This window comes from Lemur catta, chromosome 7 (genome assembly GCF_020740605.2).
Source record: "Lemur catta isolate mLemCat1 chromosome 7, mLemCat1.pri, whole genome shotgun sequence".
In the NCBI taxonomy this organism is placed as follows: Eukaryota; Metazoa; Chordata; class Mammalia; order Primates; family Lemuridae; genus Lemur; species Lemur catta.
This window is the reverse complement of record NC_059134.1, coordinates 9,360,896-9,387,087: the sequence shown is the minus strand read 5'-3', so window position 1 is coordinate 9,387,087 and position 26,192 is coordinate 9,360,896. Positions and strand designations below refer to the sequence as shown.

At 35.5% G+C, this 26,192-nt stretch overlaps 1 protein-coding gene across 3 annotated transcripts in view; it reads left to right on the top strand.

The window, feature by feature from the left end:
* Positions 1–26,192, top strand: part of ARHGAP32 (Rho GTPase activating protein 32) — a 201,936-nt gene that overhangs the window by 119,339 nt on the left and 56,405 nt on the right. For all 3 annotated transcript variants that reach the window (XM_045555418.1, XM_045555417.1, XM_045555419.1), the window contains 2 exons: positions 353–430; positions 17,741–17,822. In XM_045555418.1, coding sequence (XP_045411374.1) covers positions 353–430; positions 17,741–17,822 — 160 coding nt within the window. The remainder of the gene's footprint in view (positions 1–352; positions 431–17,740; positions 17,823–26,192) is intronic.

Here is a 26,192-nt window from a genome sequence, read left to right as displayed (position 1 = left end):
AAACTTTATAAGTGAATCTGATCACTTGCAGTGACAGCAGTAACAGAGTATTTTAACAGAAGTGATAATGGTATGATGCCTAACAATAAAAAATCTTATGCTGTAAATCTGGCTTTCTGAAGTGACTGCACATGTGTTAATTGGACTATAGTCTTTGTGCTGCTTAACTTTTTGTAGACCTGTCCTTAACAAATGGTAGAATTATTTTTTAAAAGAAGTGGTATGTTTTTCTACAAATTATCAGCCACAGCATAAAATAGTCCTTTACTCTTTTGTGGTTGAGATTTAAATTCTAGGTATAACAGTTGGTTTAAAATTTAACTAAAACCATTTAAAATTTTGGTTCTCCTAGGTGGGAGACATTGTTTCTGTCATTGACATGCCCCCAAAAGTGTTAAGCACGTGGTGGAGAGGCAAACATGGATTTCAGGTAGGCAACAAAAAATTAGGTGTTGAAGAGTTCAAAGAACACTTTTCTTTATGTTTCAGTAATACTTCTGTTTACAAGATGCATTGGCAATGGACTTTTTGTCTGCAATGATAGAAAAATGGAGATGATGATAATGATATTTGACTTGGATTCCCTTTTTTAGTCACTACGGTGGTTGTTTTTTATCTTGTTATTCATCTTTAAATTGTAGTGTAACCAAAATGTGAATAGAGTCTCCAATCTGATGATCACTTTTAGATTGTCAAGCCTGTCACTCTGCTTTGCATTTAACATTGGTTTTAAATCATGATTCACATATATTTTCTCTCCAGAATTGTCAGTTTGATTAATATTTTGCTATAAAAATGTACTGTAACTGTTAATGTAAACTTAGTATTAATTGCAGAACAACAGCAGAATCTAAAGCAGTTTCATTTCTTTTTTCTGTATACAGTAGTCCTCCCCACCTCTTAAATTGAGGTTTTGCTTTCCAAGGCTTCAGTGACCCAAGGTCAACTGCAGTCTGAAAACATTAAATGGAAAATTCTAGAAATAAACAATTCATACATGTCAAATTACATACCATTCTGAGTAGCATGATGAAATCTCGCACTGTCCCACTCGGAACATAAATCATCCTTTGTCCAGTGTATCCATTATGTAGACGCCACCTGCCTGGTAGTCACTTAGTAGCCCTCCTAGTTACCAGATCAACTGTCGAGGTATTGCAGTGCTTATGTTCAAGTAACCATTATTTTACTTAATTGTTTTATTTCATTATTAGTTATTGTTGGTAATCTCTTATTGTGCTAAGGTATAATTAAACTTTATCATAGGCATGTATGCATAGGGGAAAACTAAGTATATTTAGGATTCAGTGCTATCACAATTTTAGGCATCCACTGGGGTCTTGGAACATATCCCCTGTGGATAAGAGGGGACTGCCAAATAGCTAAAAAAAAATTGAGACCTGATAATGGCATCTTTTAGATTGTCTTAGCACTAATTTCCATACAATAGATGGGTTTTCTTTTATCTTTTAAAACTATCCATAGAGGAGCCTGTGAAAATGCCTTAAAATTCTATCCTTAATATATAGTCTATGGTTTTTTGTGTTCTACTTAGAAAAGTGTTACTTAAATGCTACATAAATAACATGCACATGCTGTATAGTTAGAAATTTGGTAACTATTATATAAACATTTTGAACTTTAAGTACATTTTAAACAAAAACAAATTATTATCTTTTTAATATAATTTAAAACAGTACAGCGTGGTGGCTAAGAGTGTGGATTCTGGTGCCACATTGTCTGGGTATTAATCCTGTGTTATCTTGGACAAATAGTGTAACTCTCTGTGCCTCAGTTTCCCCATTTTACAAATGGGGATTGCAGGACTATTCTTTACCTCACAGGGTTGTCATGAAGATTAAATGTATAAGGATAAAAATGTAAAGTACTTAGACCAGGCCTGATGTATAATTTTTGATCAATAAATGTAGATTCTTAAATATAAATAATTCTGGTTTTTATTTTACAAATTTATTTTTATCCCTTTCTCTATTAAAAAAGCACCTATAACAATTTAATTTGCTGATTAAGTACAGAAAAATTATATTACAACTTTCCTTCTTTGTACTATTAGGGTCCTCCTTCATTTGTGCTCTGATTTCTTAACTGCTATGAATAATAGGTGCTTTTGAATAAATATAAAACTAAACAGAAGACTGGGATGATCTGTTTTCCCATTAAAGGGTCAATTCTCCATGTTAATGGAAATGAATTATAGACCTCAGGGTTTCAAAGATAACCAAAAAATAAATTTGGCTTTGAAGTGACAGTTATATTTTGGTCTTGCCAACCACTACTAACTTTCTTATATAACTTTAGAAAGTCATTTGCTTTCTTTGGACTTCAGTCTCTTTTTAAAATCAGAGGGCTCCACTTAGAACCTCTCTATTCCTTCTTGACATTTTAATTCTATGATTATAAAAACAGTAATAGGTTTTCCCTTTTTTGTGTAAACATTTATTGAATACTAACTCTATTCTAGGTGTAGATTTTTATTCCTATTTTATTGAGACTCACACAAATTGTCTAAACAAACTAATTTTTTCAAAATTAATATAAGTTAACTAGTCTAAAGCTAGTTAAAATTAATTTATTTCCAAGCCAATTATTTAAAATAAAAACAAATTTTTTAACTTCGCGGATTAATTTGTAATTGATAATGAAAAATTGTTCCTACAGGAACACTATTTTTCATCTTGATTGGTCTTAGAAAGGCAGGCGAGTCTCTGTAAGTGATGCTGGAGTGTGCTTGTGAGTAGAGGAGTGATGTGTTTGTGTCTGTGTGGGGCAGTGGGGGTCCATACAGCCAGGAGTGAATCTTTAAATATCATGGTCAAAACTTTTTATAAAGGACTCCAGTAGTTTAAGGAACGTTTACACCGTTCACCATTCCTTGTTCCTACACACTAGTCCATTTGTAAGAGTGCACATGGCTGTTGCCGGGGAAGTGTGACAGGGGAGAGTTGTTGAGCATCTGTTACCTGCAAAGTACATCTCAGCACTTCACATGCAGTGTTTTCTTTAATTTAATGTCACAAGCTTCTAGGTAGTTATTATCCCCATTGTTATGGAAAGAAGACAGACTGTTTGAGAAGACAGCCAGAATGCTAAATCAGTAAGTTACTGGAGTAGGGACTCAAATCCAGGTCTGCTGTGTCCCCGTTGCCTAAAGAACACTAAACATGATTTCTACATTCACTCTCAGATTATTAACTTTCTCCGTCACAGTTTTCTACACTATAGAAAGGAACATCTTTCCTTCCCAACCAGCAGGGAATGTAGTAAAGATTAACCGACTGTGGACTGCAAAGTGAACATGTTTACTGGTAGAAACATAGCTGTTACTGTGTGTTATGTTTTTATGTGATGATTAATAAATTGTTTGCCAGGGAAAAACTATTCAGGCTCCTCGTGACGTTCCCTGCCCATCTTAGGTATTTTTGAATTTTAACCTTGTGCCCCTCCTCAGACATTCTGTTGAGAGAGGAAGATAATCAGAATTGTCCATATATATGGTAAGTGTAAATCAGAGCTCTTTTTTTTTTTTTTTTTTTTTTTTTGATACAGTGTCTCACTCTATTGCCTGGGCTAGAGGGCAGTGGCATCGTAGCTCACAGCAACCTTAAACACCTGGGCTCAAGTGATCCTCCTGCCTCCTTCCTGAGTACTGGGGCTACAGGCATGCACCGCCACGCCCGGTCCCAGAGTTCTTTTTGTATCCTGATGTTCCAGTTTGAGATAACTGGAATAATATCTTAGTCCAGTAGTTTTTATAATTTTTCTTAACCCAGTAGAATTAATAATCAAACAGAATCTTGCACAGAGTCTCAATATGAGAAAAGGTAACAGTGGAGCTGCCCTGATTGGTTCAAGTCAGGCACGCTGGGCCTTGCACCCGACAGAGCCTGCCTGGCTGGCTTCCCTGAGGCCTCCTGCAGCAACCCAGAGGGGCCTCAGTAGAGCTGAAAACCACTAGTTTATGTTACTACTGGACCTTCTTCCTTTATGTAGTGGATATATTATATCATAGCTTTTCTAACATTTGAATTTTTAAAAGTCAGTTAATAGTCTAAAAATTATTAGAGAAACATGTTCTTTATAAGGGCATTTTTATGTAACTCCTTTTAGAAGGATAATATTCAGATTTTAAAATTTCTCTATGTAAATTATATATGAATTTCTATACTTTGTGTATTCTGATATAGGTGGGTGATACAAATTCAGAATGCAAATAATCTCATATTGTGTGTGTGTATGTGTGTAAGAGAGATTTTTTTTCCCTTTATTGGGCATGGCTTTGTAAGGTTCATTTATTCTTTCAGTTGTCTGTTAGGTTCTGTGTTAGTCTGCTAGGGCTACCATAACAAAATAACACGGACTAGGTATCTTGAAGTAACAGAATTTATTTTCTCACAATTCTGGAAGCTAGATGCCAAAATGCCAGAGGTTTGGTTTCTTCTGAGGTTTTTCTCTCTCCTTGGCTTGTAGATGGCTGCCTTTGCACTATGTCCTTACGTGGCCTCTGTGTTTGTGGTTTTCTGTGTCCCAACCTCCTCCTCTTATAAGGACACCAGTCAGGTTAGATTAAGGCCCACCCACATGACCTCATTTAACCTAATTACCTCGAAAAGCCCTATCTCTAAATATATAGTTGATCCTTGAACAGCATGGGTTTGAATTGTGCAGGTTCACTTATCTGTGGATTTTTTCAGTTAATCATGGATGGAAGACATAGTATTTGTGGGATGCAAAACCCGAATATACTGCTTTTGGAACATCAAGTTCTGCAGCGCTGACTGAGGCACTTGAGTGTGTGCCAATATTGGTTTATGCGGGAGTCCTGGAATCAGTCCCCTGAGTATGCTGAGGGATGACTATAGTCACACTCTGAGGTATTAGGGGTTAGGAATTCAACATATGGATTTTGGGGAGACACAATTCAGCCCATAATAGGTACCAACAGTCCTGGTTGGAAAAGGAGGGTTGGGCCACCTTTAGGCCTGGTCTGAAGGCTCCTTGGGCACACTCTGACACAGACTTGATAAAGAGCAGGGCCTGCCTGAGCCAGGCTGGTTCCCAGGCCAAGGGCAGGCAGGACATAGAAGACTAGCAGGCCTTGGTACTCGGTTCAGCATCTCTCCAGTGAGTGGGGAGGTTCAGGACCCACCAGGAGTCGTTGGGAGGTCTAGGAGAGCTTCCTGAAGGAGGTGACACTGGAGCACAGTCTTGTGTGTGACTGCTGAGGAGATGTGCACATGACCTGTTGATGCTTCTGTCAGTGGAAACAGGCAGTCTAGCCAGGTATGGAACAGCGTGCACCTTGGTGAGCTGGCTTGACTGGCTCTGGTCACACGTGGACTCTGTAAACTGGGCCCTGTCAGCAGACCACGGAGGAGGACGCACAGAGATGCAGGCCGGCTGCCCTAGCAGTGTAGGAGACAAGAGGCTCATCTAGGCATTGGTGTGGCCAGGAGAGTGGTTTTCTGGGGGTTGTCATCACTTAGTGCATATCACTCTCAGGAGAGCGAGAGAAGGGGAGCAAGGATGTGGGCCGCTGCTTCCCGCGGTGGGGGCCAAGTCAGCTGAGGCGTCACCCTCTCAGCACTGCTGGAAAGCTTTCTGAAGCACGTTGTCAGTGCCGGGCCTGTGCGTCTGCACTCGCAGCTGTGCTCAGCGTGATGCGTTTCTGTGGTGTTACGTGGACTCCACTGTTTCTTTTGTCAAGGTCGTGTGTGTGTGTTGTTTACTTTCTGGCCAGCTGTCAGGGCGTGACAGGGTACAGATCTCAGTGGAGAGGCCTTTCCTTAACTTAATATTGCTGTGAACTGCTGCTGTGTAGTTGCTGTGTTGTAACTTTGTGTTAATTTATTATTATTTTAAAAAATAATTTGATAGACCTGATTTTTAGTACAGTTTTAGATTTGCCAAATGATTGAGCAGATAGTTCACAGATTTATGTAATACCCCTCCCCCAGTTTCCCGTGTCGTTCACATCTTGCTTTATAGTGCATTGAACAGAAGCAGCAAAATGCTGATCATTACCAACAATCAGCTGATTAGCTGAGTTTACCTACAGCACTGAGTAAGCACTGTTTGTCCAAGAGTGATCTGAGGAAAAACCTGGGCCAGAATCACAGAGATAAGAATAGTCTCAAATCCTACCCCACAATGGCTGAAACAATTTTGAGGCTTGCTTTTTTTTTTTTTTTTATAACTGATGAACCAGTATTGATGTGCTATTATTAACTAACGCCCATCTTTTATAGTAAGTTTCACTCTTGGTATTATACATTGGATGGGTTTTGACATACGCATAATGGCAGGTATCCACCATCACAGTTTCATACTGAATAGTTTCACCACCCCAAAAATCTGTGCTTCACGTGTTCATCCCCCCTCCCCTCGAGCCCTGCATCACCACTGATGTTATACTGTCTCCATAGTTTTGCCTTTTCTAAAATGTCATATAGTTGGAATCATATAGTATGTAGCCTTTTCTGATTGTTTTATTTTACTTAGCAATATACTTCTAAGATTCCTCCATGTCTTTCCATGACTTGATAGCTCCTTTTTTATCACTATCTATTAATAATATCTGGTGTTGTAGATATACCACAGTTCATTCATTCACACACTGAAGGGCATCTTGGTTGCTTCCATGTTTTGGCAGTTATGAATAAAGCTGCTATAAACATCTGTGTGCAGGGTTTTTGTGGACATAAGTTTTCAAGTCCTTAAAGTAAGTAGCAAGGAGCGCAATTGCTGGATCATATAGTAAGAGTATGCTTAGTTTTGTAAGAAACCACCACACTGTCTTCTAAAGTGGCTATCTCATTTTGTGTTCTTACCGGCAATAAATGAGAGTTTCTGTTGTTCAGCAAACTCACCAGCATTTGATAATTGTCAGTTTTAAACAATTTTTAGCCATCCTAATAGGTGTTTAGTAGTCAAAAAAAAATCGAGTCCAAGGAATAGCATTTACTAAATATACTTAAGGATGCTGTACTGCTATCTTCATTATTTGGTTACCAATAATTCTTTTCACTTCCTCTTTCCCGCTGATTCTCAAACTTTAGTGTATGTAAGAATCACTGGAGAACATGTTAAAAATATCAAATCCCTGGGCCTAAGCCCCAAAATTTTATTTTAGGTAGTTGCGGGTAGGATGTGAGACTGACTATATTTTTATCCGTGTTGCTGTAGGTAAACTCTGCAGTCAGCTGGTAGTTGGTGAAGATCAGCGTTGTGCTGAGTTCTAGTCCGTGTAATTCACCAGCCCGGACCATAATTTAGCTGTGGGAACAGAAGGATAAGTTCATCCATGTGTTTAAATTATACCATGACTCTCTTTCTTTTCTTAAACTTCTGGGAGTAGGAAGTGTGAAATTATATTAACTACAGTAATTTGAAATTCTGAAATCTGTGTTTTTTATTTGTCACCTAAGGAGTATATTCAATCTTTTATCTTTGTTTTCTGAGGTGTTTCATCATATAATGTACTTCAGGAAAAAAAAAAAAAAACCTCTGCTTTTTTTTTCTTCTTTTAAAAAACTAACTTGGCATTATTATCAGATTTGTATTCCTGGCCGGGCGCGGTGGCTCACGCCTGTAATCCTAGCTCTGGGAGGCCGAGGCGGGTGGATCGCTCAAGGTCAGGAGTTCGAGACCAGCCTGAGCAAGAGCGAGACCCCGTCTCTACTAAAAATAGAAAGAAATTATCTGGCCAACTAAAAATATATATACAAAAAAATTAGCCGGGCATGGTGGCTCATGCCTGTAGTCCCAGCTACTCGGGAGGCTGAGGCAGTAGGATCGCTTAAGCCCAGGAGTCTGAGGTTGCTGTGAGCTAGGCTGATGCCACGGCACTCACTCTAGCCCGGGCAACAAAGTGAGACTCTGTCTCAAAAAAAAAAAAAAAAACATTTGTATTCCTGTCTGTAGACTATTGTTGGAAATTTGGGGTGAGGCCTGGAGAGCCTTGCTTTCTTAGGTAAAAGGCATTACACAAATATAGCATGTATCTTTGAGGATTGTTTACTTAGTACAGTGTTTCTCAGAGCTTTACCTGGGACCGACTAGCAACAGTGGCCTGAGAAATGTGTTAAAACTGGATACTGATCCTCAGAATCTCAGGGGATGGGGTCAGAAGTCTGAATGTTAACAAGTTTCTCAAGAGATTATTATGCACAAAATGTGAGAACCACGGATCAGCCTCCCGTTGTTTATCCTGTGCACAGATAAAGGGAGCAATAAAACACGGTTAAGCAATTGTTCTGTTCCTCCTCCCAGAAAACTCTCCCCTTGTAACACATTTGGGCTATGGTTCATCTACTGGATAAAATCACATTTAGAGAGTAACAAAATTTTATACAGCTCATGTTCTATTGGTTCTCCATAAGATGACCAAGGATCAGCTGTTTTATTTTTTCATAGTTAGCCCAGAACGTTTTGTGTTTTTTGTGCATAAATATCAGAGAAGTGGTTGTTAGACAATAAAAGTTTTCTTACCTCAAGAGTTTAATGTGATTCCAAATAATTTATTTTCAGAAAAGTCTTCTTTATCCCAAAGGGCAGCTATTCAGAAACCTTGTACCCTATAGTAGTTTAATGGAGGAAGGCAGTTTATCTGCTTATATAAGACCTGTGGTACTGCAGATAAAAGTATTTGCTGACATTTCTTGAGTACTTCTTATGTCTGCTGTTCAAATTGTTTTCCATTCACCTTTAATTCTTACAACTCCATGAAAAAGGTGCCATTATTATCTCATTTTACAAATGAAGAAACTAAAGCACTGTAGGTTAAACAGTTAGCCTATTGTTATTCTGCTGTCTAGTGCAGAGCTTAGATTGAAACATAGGCATTTTGGGCAAACAACAGATCGTAGTAGTAATTTAATGAACAGTAGTGGCTCCTAAGTGTTTACTTGTATGAATCATAGATTTCTATAGTAGGAAGGCTGATAGTGGACCATCTGGTTCTAAACTGTCATTTTAAAATGATAGAAATCTGGAGACAAAGGAATTGAGATAAATTGTTCTGTTTCACAAAGACAGTAAGTACGTGGTATAGCCAAGACCAGAACACAGACATGATGAGTCAATTTTATACTTTTTCCCCACTTTGGATCACAGAAATGTGTAAATTTTCCTAATTTATTTTCTTTATTTGTTGGTGCTGTTTTTATTTTTCTTATTAGTGCTGTTAGCAGTTGTCATTGGTGTTTAGAGATAAATTTGCCAATTGATAGCATTTTGTTAACTTATGACATCAGAATATGTCTTAGCAGGTGATGCTTAAACATTCAGTTTCATAGAAATTATTGATAGAATGGTTTAGGGCAGTAGTTCTTAATCTCATCGAGCCCTGTACCCTCTCTTTAGTTCTAAAATCCCTTCATAATTATGATTCTGAAATGAAATTCACAAATAATATACCTACCTACATTAATACAGAATTTCAAAAAAATCAGTATAAATACTCACATATAATATGAAGGAGAAATAAAAGGAAAGTAATTTATGAATTTAAAATATACAATATGTATTTAAATATAAATACTTGGGACAATTACATGAGGACCTTGTTACTGTAAATGTAATCCACAGACCAGCAGCATTAACATTAGTCATAAAATATAAAACCCATTTATAATAGCATCAAAAATATGAAATACTTATGGATATATCTGAAAAAAAGATGTGAACGATCTGTATACTGAAAATTATAAAACAAGGCTGAGAGAAATTAAAGATGACCCAAATAAGTGGGGAAGTATCTTGTGTTTATGGTTTGGAAGAGTTTATATTATTAAGATGTCATTTCTTCCCAAATTGATCTGAATCAAAATCCCAGCAAACTCTGTGTAGAAATTGATGGATTAATTTGTATGGAGATGCAAAGGACCTAGACTAATCAAAACAAATTTGAAAAAGAAAAAAGTTGGAGAAATAACAATAATTGAAAATTTACTATAAAGCTACAGTATCAACAGAGTGTAGTATTGGTGGAAAGATAGATTAGTAGATCAGTGGAACACAAAAGAGTCCTAAAATAGATCCATACATACATGGACGACTGATTTTCAACAAGATTCCAAAGTCAATTCAGTGAAAAAACATGGTCTATTTTACAAATGGCAGTGGAACAATTGGATATCATATATCTCCAAAATAAACTTTATTTCTTGCACCATCTGTAAAATTAACCCAAAATGGACATATACCTAAATGTAAAGCATAAACTATAAAAGTTCTAGGAGAAAACATAGGGGAAAGCTTTTGTGACTTTGGATTAGGCAAAGATTTCCTAAATGTAACATCAAAAGAAGAATTCATAAAAATGATAAGTTGAATTTCATCAAAATGTGTAAATAAAGTTTCTGCTCTTTGAAAGATGTTAAGAGAATAAAACACAAATCGCAGATTGGGAGAAAATACTTAAAATGATTATATCTGACAAAGGACTTGTATCCAGAACATACAAAGAGCTCCCACTGGGAGTGGTGGTGCACCCCTGTGGTCCCAGCTACTCAGTAGGCTGAGGCAGGAGGATTACTTGAAACCAGGAGTTTCAGGTTGCTGGGAGCTATGATGATGCCACTACACTTTAGCTGGGGCAACAGAGTGAGACTCTGTCTCAAACAAACAAACAAACAAAAATCAAAACTCAAACTCAATAAGGAAACAGAACTCGATTTAAAAAATAGGCAAAGATTGGAACAGACATATTACCAGAGGATATATGAATGATAAATAAACACATAAAGAGATACTCAACATCAATAGTCAGTAGAGAAATGCAAGTTAAAACAACAATGATGTATTGCATCATACTTATTAGAATGGCAAAGATGTGGAGGAATTGAAACTCTCATACAGTGCTGCTGGGAATATAAGATGCCACAACCAATTTGGAAAACAGTATGGCAGTTTCTTAAGTTAAACATACAGTAAGTCCTCACTTAACATCGTTGGAAACTACATTCTTGGAAACTATGAATTTAAGTGAAATGACATACTATATAATGAAACCAGTTTTACCATAGGCTAATTGATACAAATGAGTTAAGTTTATACTGCAGACATGCAGTATGTCGGTTCATTTAAAGTTGCAGTTTCTAAGAACCTACCAAGGGGGATGTTAAGTGAGGATTTTCTGTACACTTAATACCTGATCTAGCCCTTCCACTTGTAGGTACTTACCCAAGAGAAAAAAAACCTGTGTCCATTTGAAAACTCGTACGTGAATGCTCGTAGCAGCTTAATAGTCTAAAACTGAAAACAACCTAGTATCTGTCAACAACAGATTAATGGATAGACAAATGGTGGTAATCCATACAATGAAATATTACTTAGGAATAAAAAGGAATGGAATGTTGATACCTATAGCAACATGAATGATCCTCAAAATAATTATGCTGCAAGAGGGAAGACAGACAACAGAGTCCATTCTGTGTGATACAATCATATAAAAGTATAGGAAATGCAAAGTAATGTATAATGATAGAAAGTGGATCAGTGGTTGCCTGGGGAGCAGGGATGGGAGGAGAGTAGTTGGGGGAAGCAGACATTACAAAGATACAAGGAAACTCTGGGGTTGATGAATACATTCATAATCTTGATTGTGGTGATAGTTTCAGGGTATGTGTAAGAACTATCAAAATGTACATTTTAGATATGTGCAGTTTATTATTTGTCAATTATACCTCAATAAAGGTGGAAAAAAAACTGCAGAGGCATCTGTGACTTAACTTTGTTCGTGCATCCAATCCAGTTGACAGTTTCTGTCTTTTCCACTTATGTCTTTTATATTCATATTCTTCATGCCATTTTAATATTATAGGTTTTTTATTATGTCTTTCCTGTTCTATTTTTGCAAATTCCTAAAGTCATGTCCTGCTTATCTTCCTCCCTTCCTTCCATCTTGAAAGGTATACATTGCTACTAGAGTTTTCTTCCTATAACATACCTGTTCCCAGCCCTCTTCTGCCTAGAATTTGTCACTTTCATTTCCTACAGAAGAAACTTCAAAGTTCTTGTGATAACATAAAAACCATCCATAATCTCTGACCTTATTCTCATTTTCCAGTCTTATTTTCCACTACTCTATTTTGTAAAACCAGATGTTCCAGCCTAATTTAACCATGATTTCTCCCCTCATTGCACAGGTTGCTTTTTTCTACTCTTATGTCTTTTTATCTCTGTGTCCTTCAACTTACAATACCTTCTCTATCTTCTTATTCCTTCCAGGGTGAAAAGGTAAGGCAAATTAATTAAAATTTTAAAGCAACTATAATCTGTTTTGTCTTATTTGATATTTCATTGCACTAATGGGGAAAAGAAATTCAGTCTCCTCAATTTCTTACTATACAGTAAACAATTATGCTCAGTACTCAGTATTATGCTCAATATCATCATTCCATTGTTCCCTTCAGTTTTTGCCTGTCACCCACTTCCTGCCTTCACTTTCCTTATCTAGTCTAGATTCTAGAGCCATCATTATATTCACCTATCACAAATAAATTCTTAAACCCTTTATCCTTGTTTTCTTCTCTTTTATTGATCGTGGTCACTGGCTTAATGAATAAATGGATACGTCATTACTCCTCTTAAACTCTTGTCAGTATCTGACTTCCCTTTTCCTGACACTTTCTTCTCTTGGCTGATTTGACACGACACTCTTAAAAGTTCCTCCTGTCTTCTTAGTGTCCGTTGCCAGGGCATCCTTCTCTGCTAGACCTCTGAAGTTTGGGGTTGGCCTGCCTTCTCATTCTATGTTCTTTGTCCCATGCTGTCTTATTCATTCCCTCAACTCTACCAACCTATATATGCCCAACTCCCAGATTTATATCCTGATTTCTGAACTTGTATCTGACTCTCAAGTATCTAACCACCAAAGATAATTTTTTTATTGGAAATTAGAGAGTTGACATTTAAGGGGACAGTATAAATGAGGAAAAGAAACCAGAAACAATGTGGTGTTTTGCAGGGGAGATAAAGGGAGAGTGGGGAGTAGGAGGAGACATAAGTCAGAATATCTCAAAGAACCAAATGCAAAAATTATTATGCCACAAATAATGGAACCAGGAACTGGAAAATAAGGAATTGAGGGATTTGCTTCCAGTTTTTGCTTCTTTCATTAGGTAGCAGATGTTGCTTGTCTCCTCCTCCTGTTTATGAAAAATATTATTTTCTAACAACTCAATGGAGATAATTAAAGATTTGGTCCTAGTTCCAAAATGATAAGAGACAATCTAGTTGACTCATGGACTTGTGGTCTGATCAGCTATGCTAGGATGGTGTTGGCAGGGGTGTGGGGTTCAGATTGGCCAGAAACCCTAAAGAAGAGTAGGTTCTCTAAGAATGTTTGGGAAGTGGGAAAACTTAAGTAGCATTTTTAGGGCAACAGACTATGAATTTGCATTGGTTCACATTTCCTCAGTGATGTGGTTTTTCTCCAGCAATACACAGACATGCAAGTATGGACATATATTGATTTAGTTTTGGGGGTTTGTTGGATGGGTTTGACAGAAGATTAATATTGCAAGGAAATTAGGGTACTGATTTGAAAGTTCAACTGGTCAACCACAGGGTCCATACTAAACAGCAAAAAAAAAAAAAAAAAAAAAAAGAAAGAAAAAAGACTAGAAGGAGGAGGAATAGGTACCCATAAGAATGAAGGGGCTAGGATGTCTGAATTTTAGCTTCAGTTGTTACAGAATATAAATACTAGAGACCTGGGAGAATAGGAAGTTATATTCAGAAAATTTAACTTATGAGGTCAAATAGTTCCAGTTGAAAAATCTGTCGTATTTGGGAATAAGAGCAGTGCTTTACTAAGCTTAATGAAAAAATGTTTTGCTATGCTAACAGCTCTAAAGTTTCACTAGCCATAAATTAAATAAATAAACAATTAGAGTAGGATATTCCTTTTTAGGTTTTGGTTGGTTGCTTCCGAGAGACTGTAGTTAGGATTGAGCTTCATTGTTAAGCAATGATTTCTTTCCATTCCTACTGATTACAAAGCTCCAGGCTTATTTTATTGCGCTAGTTTCTTTCCTAATATTCCCTCTAAATTATGTCAAAATATTTTTCAATATGTACTCTCACTTTTGAAGCCAAACTTGATTTTCTTTTTAGTTTGAGTATCCTCAAGATAGAAGATCAGAAGAACCAGATTACAATGTCTCTCTTTAATCTCCTGGAGTCAGAGGGTGAGCCATATACTTGCCAAGGTGCAAGAAGCTGATTCCCAGGAGTTGTTGGAAGGGGACAGGCACAGGACCAAGCATATAGATATAGATTAGTGGTGAGCTGGAGCCAATTGTGAAGTTTTGTAGCACAGTTGTTAAACACAGCCATTATTAAAAACTAAAGTATATAAATTTATAATTAAATGAATTGTATGAAAACAAAGGTAATAAGTAATCACATTTTAAAAATTATTTTACCACATTTTACTATTATTTGTGTTCTTGAGATTCTTTCCATCTAATGTATCTGTATGATACAAATACTACATAACACAGTGCTACTCTGCTTCTCTTTTCAATTCTGTGTTTGGTTGTATCAAGGTGGTAGCTTGAAACCAGCCATAGTGGAATATTTATACCATGAATACTGGCAAACAGTAAATCAAGGCCTTTCCCCTTGGAGAGCTGGTTTTTAGACATTTACCAGCATACCATGGGTTATAACAGCATCTCTGGGTCTTTTTCGTGTTTTCTCAGACACTTGAGGGAAAACCAAAGTAGAGAGCCTCTCTTTTTCTGTAAGCCCATTCCTAACCTGCCTTAGCCTTGTCTCTACATCGTTCTCTTCCATCTTTTACCATATTTTTGTTACCTGGTTCTCTACCATCATGGGCCCTAGATGCTAGTCTTTTCTCTGTCTTTCATCCTCTTCCTAGAATTGAATCTCATTTTGATTCCTGCCAGTATACCCAATTCCCCTCTCCCTTTCCAGCTATATAAATTAAAGTTTTAGAAATTGCCACTGCTGCAGAAAGAATAATATATGAAGCAGGGTGCCATGGTTAACAGATCATATTGCCAGAGTTCTGGTCACTTTTACCATTTGACATTTTGAGTTCATCAGAATTGTTTATATTTAGTGAAATACTAGGTTATTTATCAGAAAAGTATAAATGTACATTAACTATATTTTGGGGGGTTAGTTGTATTCTTATGTATAATATTTTCAACAGAATACATTTTATGTTGGAAATTTTATGAGTGATAAGAAAATAGAATTTGCATGTCACAAATTTATAGACCTGACTATTTCTAATGAGACTCCTTGAATGTTAGGAATGCTTTTGACTTAAGAAGCAGAAAAGTAAATTGCAAGGGTAGCGGACTGTTACTTTTGAGTCAGCAGCTTAATGATGGTAGGCAAAAGTTTCTTAGATCCTCTTGGCCTTTCATTTATGGTCAAATGATGGCTGCTACAGATCCCATCATGATAACTTGAATTCACAGAAGAAAGGAGAATAGTAGCAGCAGCATTGTGTTGATGTGTACCTTGGCTTCACCTGGATACAGGCAGTTGGGAAACTGGATAGTTTAGCTAATGTTTAGTAATATTACACTTTATAACCAAGTGAGACAAAAGGGCCGGGATTGGAGTTAAGCATTAGATAAGCCTGTTGTAGATCTCTATATAGCATGCAATAGCATTTCCCCCCATACCTAAACCTAACATATTGTGACACATTTAAAAGGTGAAGATGTAACTATTATACATACAGTTTCCTGAAGAAGTTCGTTAAGCTTTATTCAGTCTTTGTGAGGAAGTGATGGAAAACTTGTTTTTATTTGCTGAAAGATCCTCGAGTTTAGAAACTAAGTTAGGTACTTTCACATAAACTCTTGAGGTATAGGTAGTGTTATCCCTAATGTTACAAATTAGGAAACTAAGACAGATATTAAGCAATTTTCTCCAGATCCCAGAGCCTAGGAAATGAGCAAGCTAAGTTTACAACCTGTTCTTTTCTCTTTGGCAAATTGCAGATGTTTATGAAGTGAAATGAAATGGGATTTTATGGAAGAATAATATTTGAGAGTGAAGAAACTTAAGCACACACACACACACACACACACAAAAGATGGTATTATGTGTCACATCCATTTGATGGAGGAGCTAGAGCCCTCTAGGTCTTCTGGTGACCAACACATTGGAATAACAACAGATAACATTTAACTGGTGCTTACTATATGCATCTTACTTGCATTAATTCATTTAATTCTCATAACAACTCTTATGAGGTAGGTATTATTAGTATCATGTTTAAATAAAGAAACTAAAACACAAACAAGCTAAGTTACACACTCAGTCTAGACCTAGGATGGAACTGAGACATGCTTACTCTTGAGGCTATGCTGTTAACTAATACCTCATGTGCCCTTTCATGATAATTGACTTATGTAAGAGAAAAATGAAGATTTTTCAAGTAGATTCTTACTTAGTTCTAACCAATCTTGGAAGAATTTCTACTCATTTAGTAAAATAGGCAGTTGAGTAGAATATGCTATGGAATTTCACTGATAAAACAAATACTTAAAGCATCATTTTGGAAGGCAATGCATAGGGGCTTTACCAATCCCAAATTCAAATCTTTTGAACAAAACTGATAATAATAACACCTTTTCAGCTCATGATAACTAGTTACATCTTCATAATTTTAAAAATGGCCATAGAATATTGATCTAGAAATTGAAATAAGAATGCAGCAAATGAGTATTTGAAAATAATCCCACACAGATGGAAATTACACAGCTCAGAACTTTATGATGAATCATGCTCTTGGAAGACTATCCCACTCTTCCCCAGAGTCTGTCAACAGAGGGATATACAAAGTGATGTAGTTTTCGTGTTTCAGCTTTAACATCTGCTGCATGGCAGTCCATTTATATTCCTATCTAAGGAAACATCTATAAATATTGGTAAAGATTTCCTTTTTACTTTTGTTTCCAGGCTGTTTATCTCTGTATTTATTCTCTTGGCTATACAGTATCTCTGGATGATTTAAAACTCAGTATTTCCTAATACAACTTGTTAGGATTCTACCAAAAGCCATGTAAACAATTCTGTTCAAGGTCAATGTTGTGTGTTCTTCAAAGCCAGCGTCTGTTGCCATTGATGAGATTGGCTGGTTCTTCTCTTTTGCTTTCCCTCTTATCCATGCACTCTTAGCTTTTTAACAGCAGTGAATACTAGGATGGTACATGAGCATTTGTTTCAAAAAGTTATGTGTCATGTATCTTTTCGTGAAACCTGTGGAAGACTGAAGAGAAAATTCACAAAAACTTTGGATTGTGCTTTAGCGTTGATTTTAAAAAAACATAGAGAAGACAATAAACATAAGTTGCCAACAGAGATGTTGACAAAACTAGATTGAGATTTCAGCAAAGTGAATTATTAAGTGATAAAATTTTACCTTCTGCATGCATAGCTTATTGTCAGACTAAATTTTTTAATTGATGTAAAAAACAGTTTTGGAAATTAAAAACTAAAACTAAAAAAGCAGCCTTAGATATTTGGACAAATAACATGACTCTGTATACTCATAGCAACAGATTGTTTTATTATTTGTTTGTGTAATTGGCATCATCTGTTATTTAGAGTCTTGGAATAATAGGACCATTTGGGAGGGACTGTGGAATTACTGGAATTGAATTGGCAGTGTTCACATATTGGTCTGGTTGCTGGTTTAGATCCTCTCTTCGTTGCTTTTCTTCAGGTGGGACTCTTTCCTGGACACTGTGTTGAGTTAATTAACCAAAAAGTTCCCCAGTCAGTGACCAACTCGGTGCCAAAACCAGGTGAGTACACTTTTTTATTAGTGTGGTTATTTTATCAGCAGCTCAAAGATACAGACTTTCTCTTCTAGCCAAATACATAGATTGTTTTGCTATTCTTTGCATTTATTGACATTCTTAATTTTATATATTTTTCATTTTAATGGTTTTGATTTTTAATGTGTTCTTATTTTTCTATTGATTATTTCACAAAGTTCTATATTCATTTAAATTTTTAAACAATTTAAAAGAGCTATGTGCACCATTAAGCTTTGTCATTATTTGCTTTTACAATTATATAGCAGGAGTATAGCTTATTAATGAGTAAAATGGTAAAAACAATAATAGGTTTAAAGAACTAGCATGAACATATGATTAACTGGAAATTAATAGATTTATATTTACATTATGTATTATATTTATATTTTAACAGTACCTATAAACAGCCAAACGGTTATAAACAGCATTTCTTGTTACTTATGTACTATATTTACAGTGCTACATAAATATATAGAATATTGTACAAATAAGTAAAGCAGTGTTACAGGGCATAAAAAGCAAGAAAATGGGGATTTTTGTGTTTATTGGGGTGATTTAATCTGGGCAAGATTCTACAGAATACCTAGCCTGGAAATTTTTGATCTGATATAAATTTTTTAAAAGAAAATAAAAACAAAGACTAAAAAATTTTAAAGGAAAGAGGAAGTAATGAAATTTATTTTTTTGTAGTTATATTATGTTTTTCTACCCTTTCCTTCCTCTCAATAAAAGGAGAAGAACAATTTCTGGGCCTCAGAGTTTATTTGAGCTGTTTTCCTTAAAATACTTTATATCCTTAGGACCTGAATGTAAGAGTTAGGGGAAAAAAAGTTTATTCTTTCCTTATTTAGTATTTTTCTACTTCTGCTCCCAAAGCATATATCAAACAATCTCTGCTTATACTATTTATAGAGTAGTAACTCTTTTCAAAGCTTATTCCTTCATAGAAGGTTAGAGAGTTATTGTTTCCATTTTTCTCACAGGAATTTATTTATTTTAGACAAACTTTATTGCTTGGTAGAGAAAATACTTCAAGACAGTGTTCTTCGCAGTTCCACTTGAGCCAGGATTCTTAGTTCTTTTTAAGGCAATTTTATCCTTCTTTCAGTAAGCTTATTAAAAAGACTTCCTCAACGGGTACTTGCCTGATAAATGTTCATTAGTATTAATAATTGTAATGACTGTAGATTTTTTTTTAATATGGCATCAGTAACTTTAAAAAAACACAGCTTTATTGAGATATAATTTACATGCCATACAATTTACCCTTTTAAATTGTATAGTTCAGTGTTTTTTTTATTATATTCACAGAGTTGTACAGCCATTGCTACTGATAATTTTAGAACACCTTCATCATTGCATAAAGAAATCTCTTATCCATTAGCAGACAGTGCTCCCCTCCTCCCAGACCCCCACCCTGAAGCAATCACTAATCTACTTTCTGTCTCTATAGATTTCACTATTCTAGACATTTTGTAAAAATGGAATGATATAATATGTGGTTTTTTGTGATAAGCTTCTTAGCATAATGTTTTCAAGGTGCATCCATACTGTAGCATTTGCTACAGTATTTCATTCCTTTTTTTAAAAAATGGCTGAGTATCCATGGTGCTAATTCCATAAAAGAAAATGGCTGAATAATATTTCATTGTATGTATGTACCACATTTTATTTGTTTGTTCATTTGGGTTGTTTCCATTTTTGGCTGCTATGTGTACAAGTTTTTCTGTGGATGTATATTTTCATCCCTCTTGGGTATATGTCTAGGAGTGCAATTGCTGAGTCATGTGGTAACTGTTTAATCTTTTGAGGAACTGCCAGCTGCACCATTGGCACAGCTGCACCTTTTTATGATTTACCAGCAGTGTATGAGAGTTCCAGTTGCTCCATATCCTTGACAACACTTACTTGGATTTTTTTGATTATTGTCATCTTAGGTGTGAAGTGATATCCCATTGTGGTTTTGATTTGCAGTTCCCTGATGGCCAGTAATGTTGAGTGTCTTTATATGTGCTTATTGACCATTTGTTTATCTTCTTTGGAGGAATATCTATTCATATCCTTTGCCTATTTTTTAATTGTGCTATTTGTCTTTTTATTATTGATTGTAAGTATTCCATATATTGTAAATATGAGTCCTTTATCAGATAATAATGATTTACAAATAAATTCACCCATTTTGTGTGTTGTTGTTCATTTTCTTGATGTTATCCATTGAATCATAAGTTTTTTAATTTTGACAAAGTCTCATATATTTTCTTCTTTTGTTGCTTATGCATTTGGTGCCTTATTTAAGAAGACCTTGACTAATCCAAAGTCATGAAGATTTACTCCTATATTTTCTTCTGAGAGGTTTATAGTTTTAGATCTTATATGTTAGTCTCTGATCCATTTTTTAAGTTAACTTTTATGTATTGTGTGAGGCAGAGGTTTGATTTCACATGATCATTCAATTGTTGCAGTACACCCTTGTAGAAAACTAATTGACCTTAGACACATGGGTTTTTTTCTGTACTTTCAATTCTATTTTATTGATCTATATATCTTTTCTTATGCTAGTACCACCCTCTCTTGATTACTATTACTTTATAATAAGTTTTGCAATAGGGAAGTATACGTCCTATTTTATTCTTTTTTTTAAGGGTTCATTAGGCCTTTATAGGTCACTTGCAATTCCATGTGAATTTTAAAAATCAGCTTGTCAGTTTCCACAATGTCAGCTGGAATTCTGATAAGGGACTATACTGAATCTGGAGATCAGTTTGGGAAGTATTACCATCTTAACAATATTAAGTCTTCCAATCCCTGAACATGGGTTGTTTTTCTATTTATTTAGATATGCTTTAATTTATTTCAGTGTTTTATAGTTTTCACAATATAAGTTTTATATATCTTTTGTTGCATTTGTTTTTAACTATTTGACCCCCTTTTGATGCTGTTATAAATGGAATTTTAATTTCATTTTCTTACTGTTCATTGCAAGTGCTTAGAAATATAATTTTTGTATATTAATCTTGTATCTTGAAACCTTGCTGAACTTTATTAGTTCTAATAGTTTTTTAGTGAATTCTTTGGAATTTTCTATACATAAAATCGTGTCATCTGTGAATAGAGATTTTTTTTTTTTTATTTCTTCCTTTCCAGTCAATTTATTATTTTTTTCTTGCCCAGTTGCCCTGGTGAAAAGCTCTAATACAGTGTTGAATAGAAGTCTCAAGTGCAAGCATCCATGCAAGCATCATTATTCCTGATCTTAGGGGAAAGCATCCAGTCTTTTACCATTGCTAATATGTTAGCTGTGGAGGTTTCATAGATGCCTGTTATCAGGTGGAGACCATTCCCTCCCTTCCATTTCCAGTTTGTTGAGTGTTGTCATGAAAAGGGTGTTGGATTTTTTTCACAGGCTTTTTATTCATCTATTCAGATGATGATCACAGGTTTTTATGGTCACTATTCTGAAGTTACTAAAAGTCAATATCAAAAACTTACTGTGCTTTCTTATACATTATTTTTACCCATCCTTCTGTGGAGTAAGCTTAACTTTTATTAGTTATTAAATCACATCTTTGGTAATTTTGACCCAGAGATATAGTATAAACTGAATTTTGAAAACTTAGCTTAACAGTGGCCTTAAAATAAACTGTTGAAATACTTTCTTACATTTTGAATGAAGAAATGACAATTTTTAACAGTGATAACCTCCAGAAGCATTTAGTACTGGGAAATTAATCAGTTATTGATAGTTCTGGAAAATAAGTTTATATTCTTAGACCTGCATGGCATTATTAATTCTAAATTAGTAATGACATATAAAAAACAAGCACACCTTCAAAAGCTAATATTGTATCTTTTGTAAGCAGCATTGCAGAGTTTGCATAGGGAAATGTGCATTTGTAATACATTTTGAAAAGGACGATGTGAATTCTTTCTGCCTTGGGCTTGTTTCACACTTTAGAACTGTCTTTGCCTACAGTATAAACAACTTGAATGTTCTATTTATTTTTAACATTGCCATCTGTCACTGTTAGATGCCAAATCTGAAAGATGCAGCTATAGTTTGAGACTAAAAATTTAAAGCTCCCTATACTATTACACAACTAGGGTAATGGAAAATTTTTTCTTTTGAAGCTGTTCTTAATATGTTCAATTACTTGTGGATACAGATATAAAATTAATGAGTCACCGTGTACTGACCAAGATAGCAAGTACCCATGGTACCTTAAGAAAAAGAACATAAGAGTTCGAGAGAGAAAGAAAGGAAAGAAAAGAGGAAGAAAGGTGGAAATTTATCCATAAGAAATTAGCATTTTGTTCACTCACGTTAGTGCATGGTTTGATGGAAGAGCATGAGGTTGAGATGGGCAAAAATGGAAGGGAAAGCACATGTTTTTCTTTGTGTTTATCTTGCTTGGTGATATCTTTCTTAAAGGTTTTGATGTTTTCGGCTATTTTCTCTTCACTATATTTCTTTTTGTCCAATTCTTTCTCTCTTCTCCTTTACACATCAGTTACATTATTTGATATTGTCTTGCAGATCTTGAACTCTGTTCCATTTTTTTCATTATGTTTTCTTCGTGTTTTTTTTTTTTAGTTTGGATACTTTCTGTTGACCTATCTTCAAGTTCAGTGATTCTTCCCTCTGTTACATATAGTCTTCTCTTAATCATGCTTAATAAATTCTTTAATTCCCATGTTTTTCATTTCCAGGATCAACATTTGGTCTTTTTTGTAATGTCCGTGCTAGAATTCCCCATTATCCACTTTTTCCACCAGAAGGGAAGAAAAAGGGGAGTGAATGATGGAGGAATAGAAGAGAGGGAGAAAAGAGAAAAGGAGGAGTGGAAGAAAGGAAGAAAAAGAGAAGAAAAGCAAAGTCTGCTTTTGAGGCATGAACTTCTGGAAATGAAAGACTAGGGATTTAGACAAACCTTCCCCTGAGACCAGTTAAAAAATGGACAAAAATATAAAAATATCTCTTTGAATCATTGGAGGGTTAATAAAACAGAAAGCAATACTGAACTAAGCTGAAGCAGAAGAAGGAAGTCCAGCGGGTGACCCCAGCACGTGGAGACGTTATTTTCCTAGGGTATCTGCTGATGGAGTATCAGAAGTCACTGTGCTGGGGTAACCAAAATTGGAAGTCAGAGCCCAATGGGGCAGAGCTGCTGATAATGCCCCAAGCCTTGAGTTGGGATTGTCATGGAAATTGATGACTGATTATAAAATTTATGTGGAAATGCAGAGCCAAGAATACCCAAGACAATTCTGAAGAACAAAAAAGTAGGAAGCTTACTGTAATAGGTGTAAGGTTTTAAGACCGTAGTCCACGGGAGGGGCGGCGCAGCTGAAAGTCAAAGTACCCTCCCGGGTTTCAGCACCAAATGTAAGGTTTTTTGGAGTGGCCGGCGCCAGAGAAAGACAGATGAGCAGAGTTGAAAGGGATAAGTAAAGAGGCTTTATTAGGGTGCTCCCAGGTGGGGGTAACGGGTCCCAAGAGAGGGCCCCTGGTGAGCCTCATGGTCCCACCAGTGGAACCAGAAAAGCCTCCCTGCCCAGAAGTCTGGGTGGGCTTATATACAGTTTTAGGGGTGGGGGATGGGAGTTTCCCTGGAGGGAAGGTTTCGGTGGGAAGAGTGAGGAATTTCTTTGTTTCAGCTTTAGGGCAGGTATGGAGGAATAGGAGGGGCTTCTTCTTTTTCCATTAGGGAGGGGAGGGGTGCCCGCCACTAGCCTTACAATAGGTATCAAGATTTATTGTAAAAACTTCATTAATTAAGGCACTGGTATAGAAGGAAGGAAAGAAAAATAGATCGGTAGAACAGAATGGAGTCCAGAAACAAACCTGTATATATATAAATACTTGATTTATGGCAGAGGTAGAATTGCAGGACGGTATCAAAGGGTAATCATTTCGGTAACGGATGCTGGGTCAACTGGACTTCTAAATATAAAAAAAAAGGAGAAACCTGACCCTTATTTAACCCCATACAAATGGAGTTGTAATTCTAGAAGAATTACAGATCTGTATGTGAAGAGTGAAACAAAACTTGTGGAAGATAATGCAGTAGAATATCTTCATGTCCTTGGGTTATACACAAAGTATCAATCATAACTGAAAAACTTAATGATTAAATAATTAAAATTTAGGACTTTATCATAATATACTATTAAGGTAGTGAAAAGGCAGCTCACAAAGTAAGAAAGATGTTTGCAGAACACGTATCTGACAAAGGTCTCGTAACTAGAGTATGTAAAGAATTAATAAGAAAAGGACAGATAAACTGATTTTTTAAAAATCATTGAAAATTGAGATACTTCATAACAAGTATCCAACATGCTCAATGAGCATATGAGAAGATGTTCAACATCATTAGTCTTAAGGGAAATGCAAATTAAAGCCTTATTGGTTCCCCAGTGCACACCCACTAGAATGGTTAAAATTTAAGAGTAACAGCATTACAAGTTGGCAGGGATGTAGATCAATGGAAATTCTTATACACTGCTGGTGGCAGTATAATTTGGGACAATCGTTGTCTGGCATTATCTACTGATGTTGACATACATACCCTATAACCCAGCAGTTCCAGTCCTAGATATGTATAGAAATTCATGTACATGGACCAGGAGTCATGTACAGTCATGTTCATAGCAGCTTTATTTCTATTTGTCAAAAACTGGAAAAACTCAAGGGTATATGCGTGGTGGAATGAATAAATAAAGTCATATACATTCAATAGATTCTGCTACAGCAACAAAGACGAATGAGTTACAGCTACATGTAATGACAGGGATGAATCTCACAAAAATAAATGTTAAGGGAAAAAGCCTGATACACATACTGTATAATTTGATACATATGTATATAGAGTTCAAAATCCCAAGAGTCCAAGACTGTTCTGTGCTGTTAGAGGTTAGTATAGCAGTTGCCTTTGGAGAGGAGAGAGGAGCTAATAAGTGGGATGGGCAGGAGGAGGGTTCTGGAGTACTGGTAATAATATATTGATCCAGGTAGCGATTATACAGAAATGTAATGATGTTGAGCATTTCATGTGTTTATTGCCTATTTGTATATTTCCTTTGGAGAAATGTCTATTTAAGTCCTTTGCCATTTTTGAATTGGTCACTTTGCATTTTTTATGTTCTTCTCATCCAGATGAATATTCTTTGCAGCATTAGTTTAATACTCAAATGGTGGAAATCATATTTTGAAAATACTTTTGATACTTCTATACCATAAAATACTTGCAACAAAAAGAAAGTAGAGGCCTATGTACTACTAACCTGGGGAATTTTTTCTCTGATGTATTGTTAAATGAAAAAGCAAGTCACAGAACAGTATAATCTCACTATAAACTCATAGAAGAGGATCTAGAATATATACCTAACCCAGATAGTAAGAGACATTTTATTTTTTTCTCTATTTGTTTCTGTATTTAAATCCTTATAATGAATATGTATTACTTTGTAAATTTTGAAAAAATAAATTAAAATCTCCCCTTAACTCCACTCTATCCAAGTAACTAATTTCCAGGGGTCATTTTTAATGCATTTACCCCATAAAATAGTCACTTTTGTGACAGTAGATTTTAATGTAGGTGTTTGATTTATGTATGCAGCACAGTTGAAGGGACAAAAGCTCAGACAACCTTGGGTTTTAATCCCTGTGCCACTTTTTTCTGTCTAGGTGTACATCATTTGGCTTCTCTGATTTTCAATTTCCTTATCTAAAAAGTAAGGCAAGATTTCTTTTGAAGATTGGGGATAAGGCATTTAAGATCCCTGGGCACTTAGTAAATGTCAACTGTTATTATTTATTGATTTATGTTTATCTACTATGTTATCTAAATTCATAAGTGTCAGAAACTAGATCTGTTTAGTTTATATAGATATTTAAGCTGTTATTTATTGATATAAATCTGTGTGCCAGTATATCATGGTATACCACTGAAACAAATTAATTACAGTAGTTTTCATGGGACCATGTGGAAGGGAGGGAGCCTCTTTGCACGGTCACTTAAATAGAGTTTGCATGGTAAATTTTTGTCATCTTTTTTGATGATAATGGATTTTTTGGTTTTTTTGGTTAGCCACATACATAGAAATAGCTGAAGCTTTCATTTGGGGAGAAGGCTTAGAAATTAGATATAACTCTGATGAAATCGTTTTATTTATGTAAGAAATGATGTATAAGGTAACAAGTTAATTTGAATTTGTAGCATAATTTTGAAAGAAAAAAGTTCTTATAGTGTTCTTTTAGGAAACAGATCCTCTAGTATCTTGCTTTTTTTGACATTTTACTTGCGGTTTTATGTAATAAGGTTTTTTAAAATTTTTCATTTGTTTCCTCCTGATTAT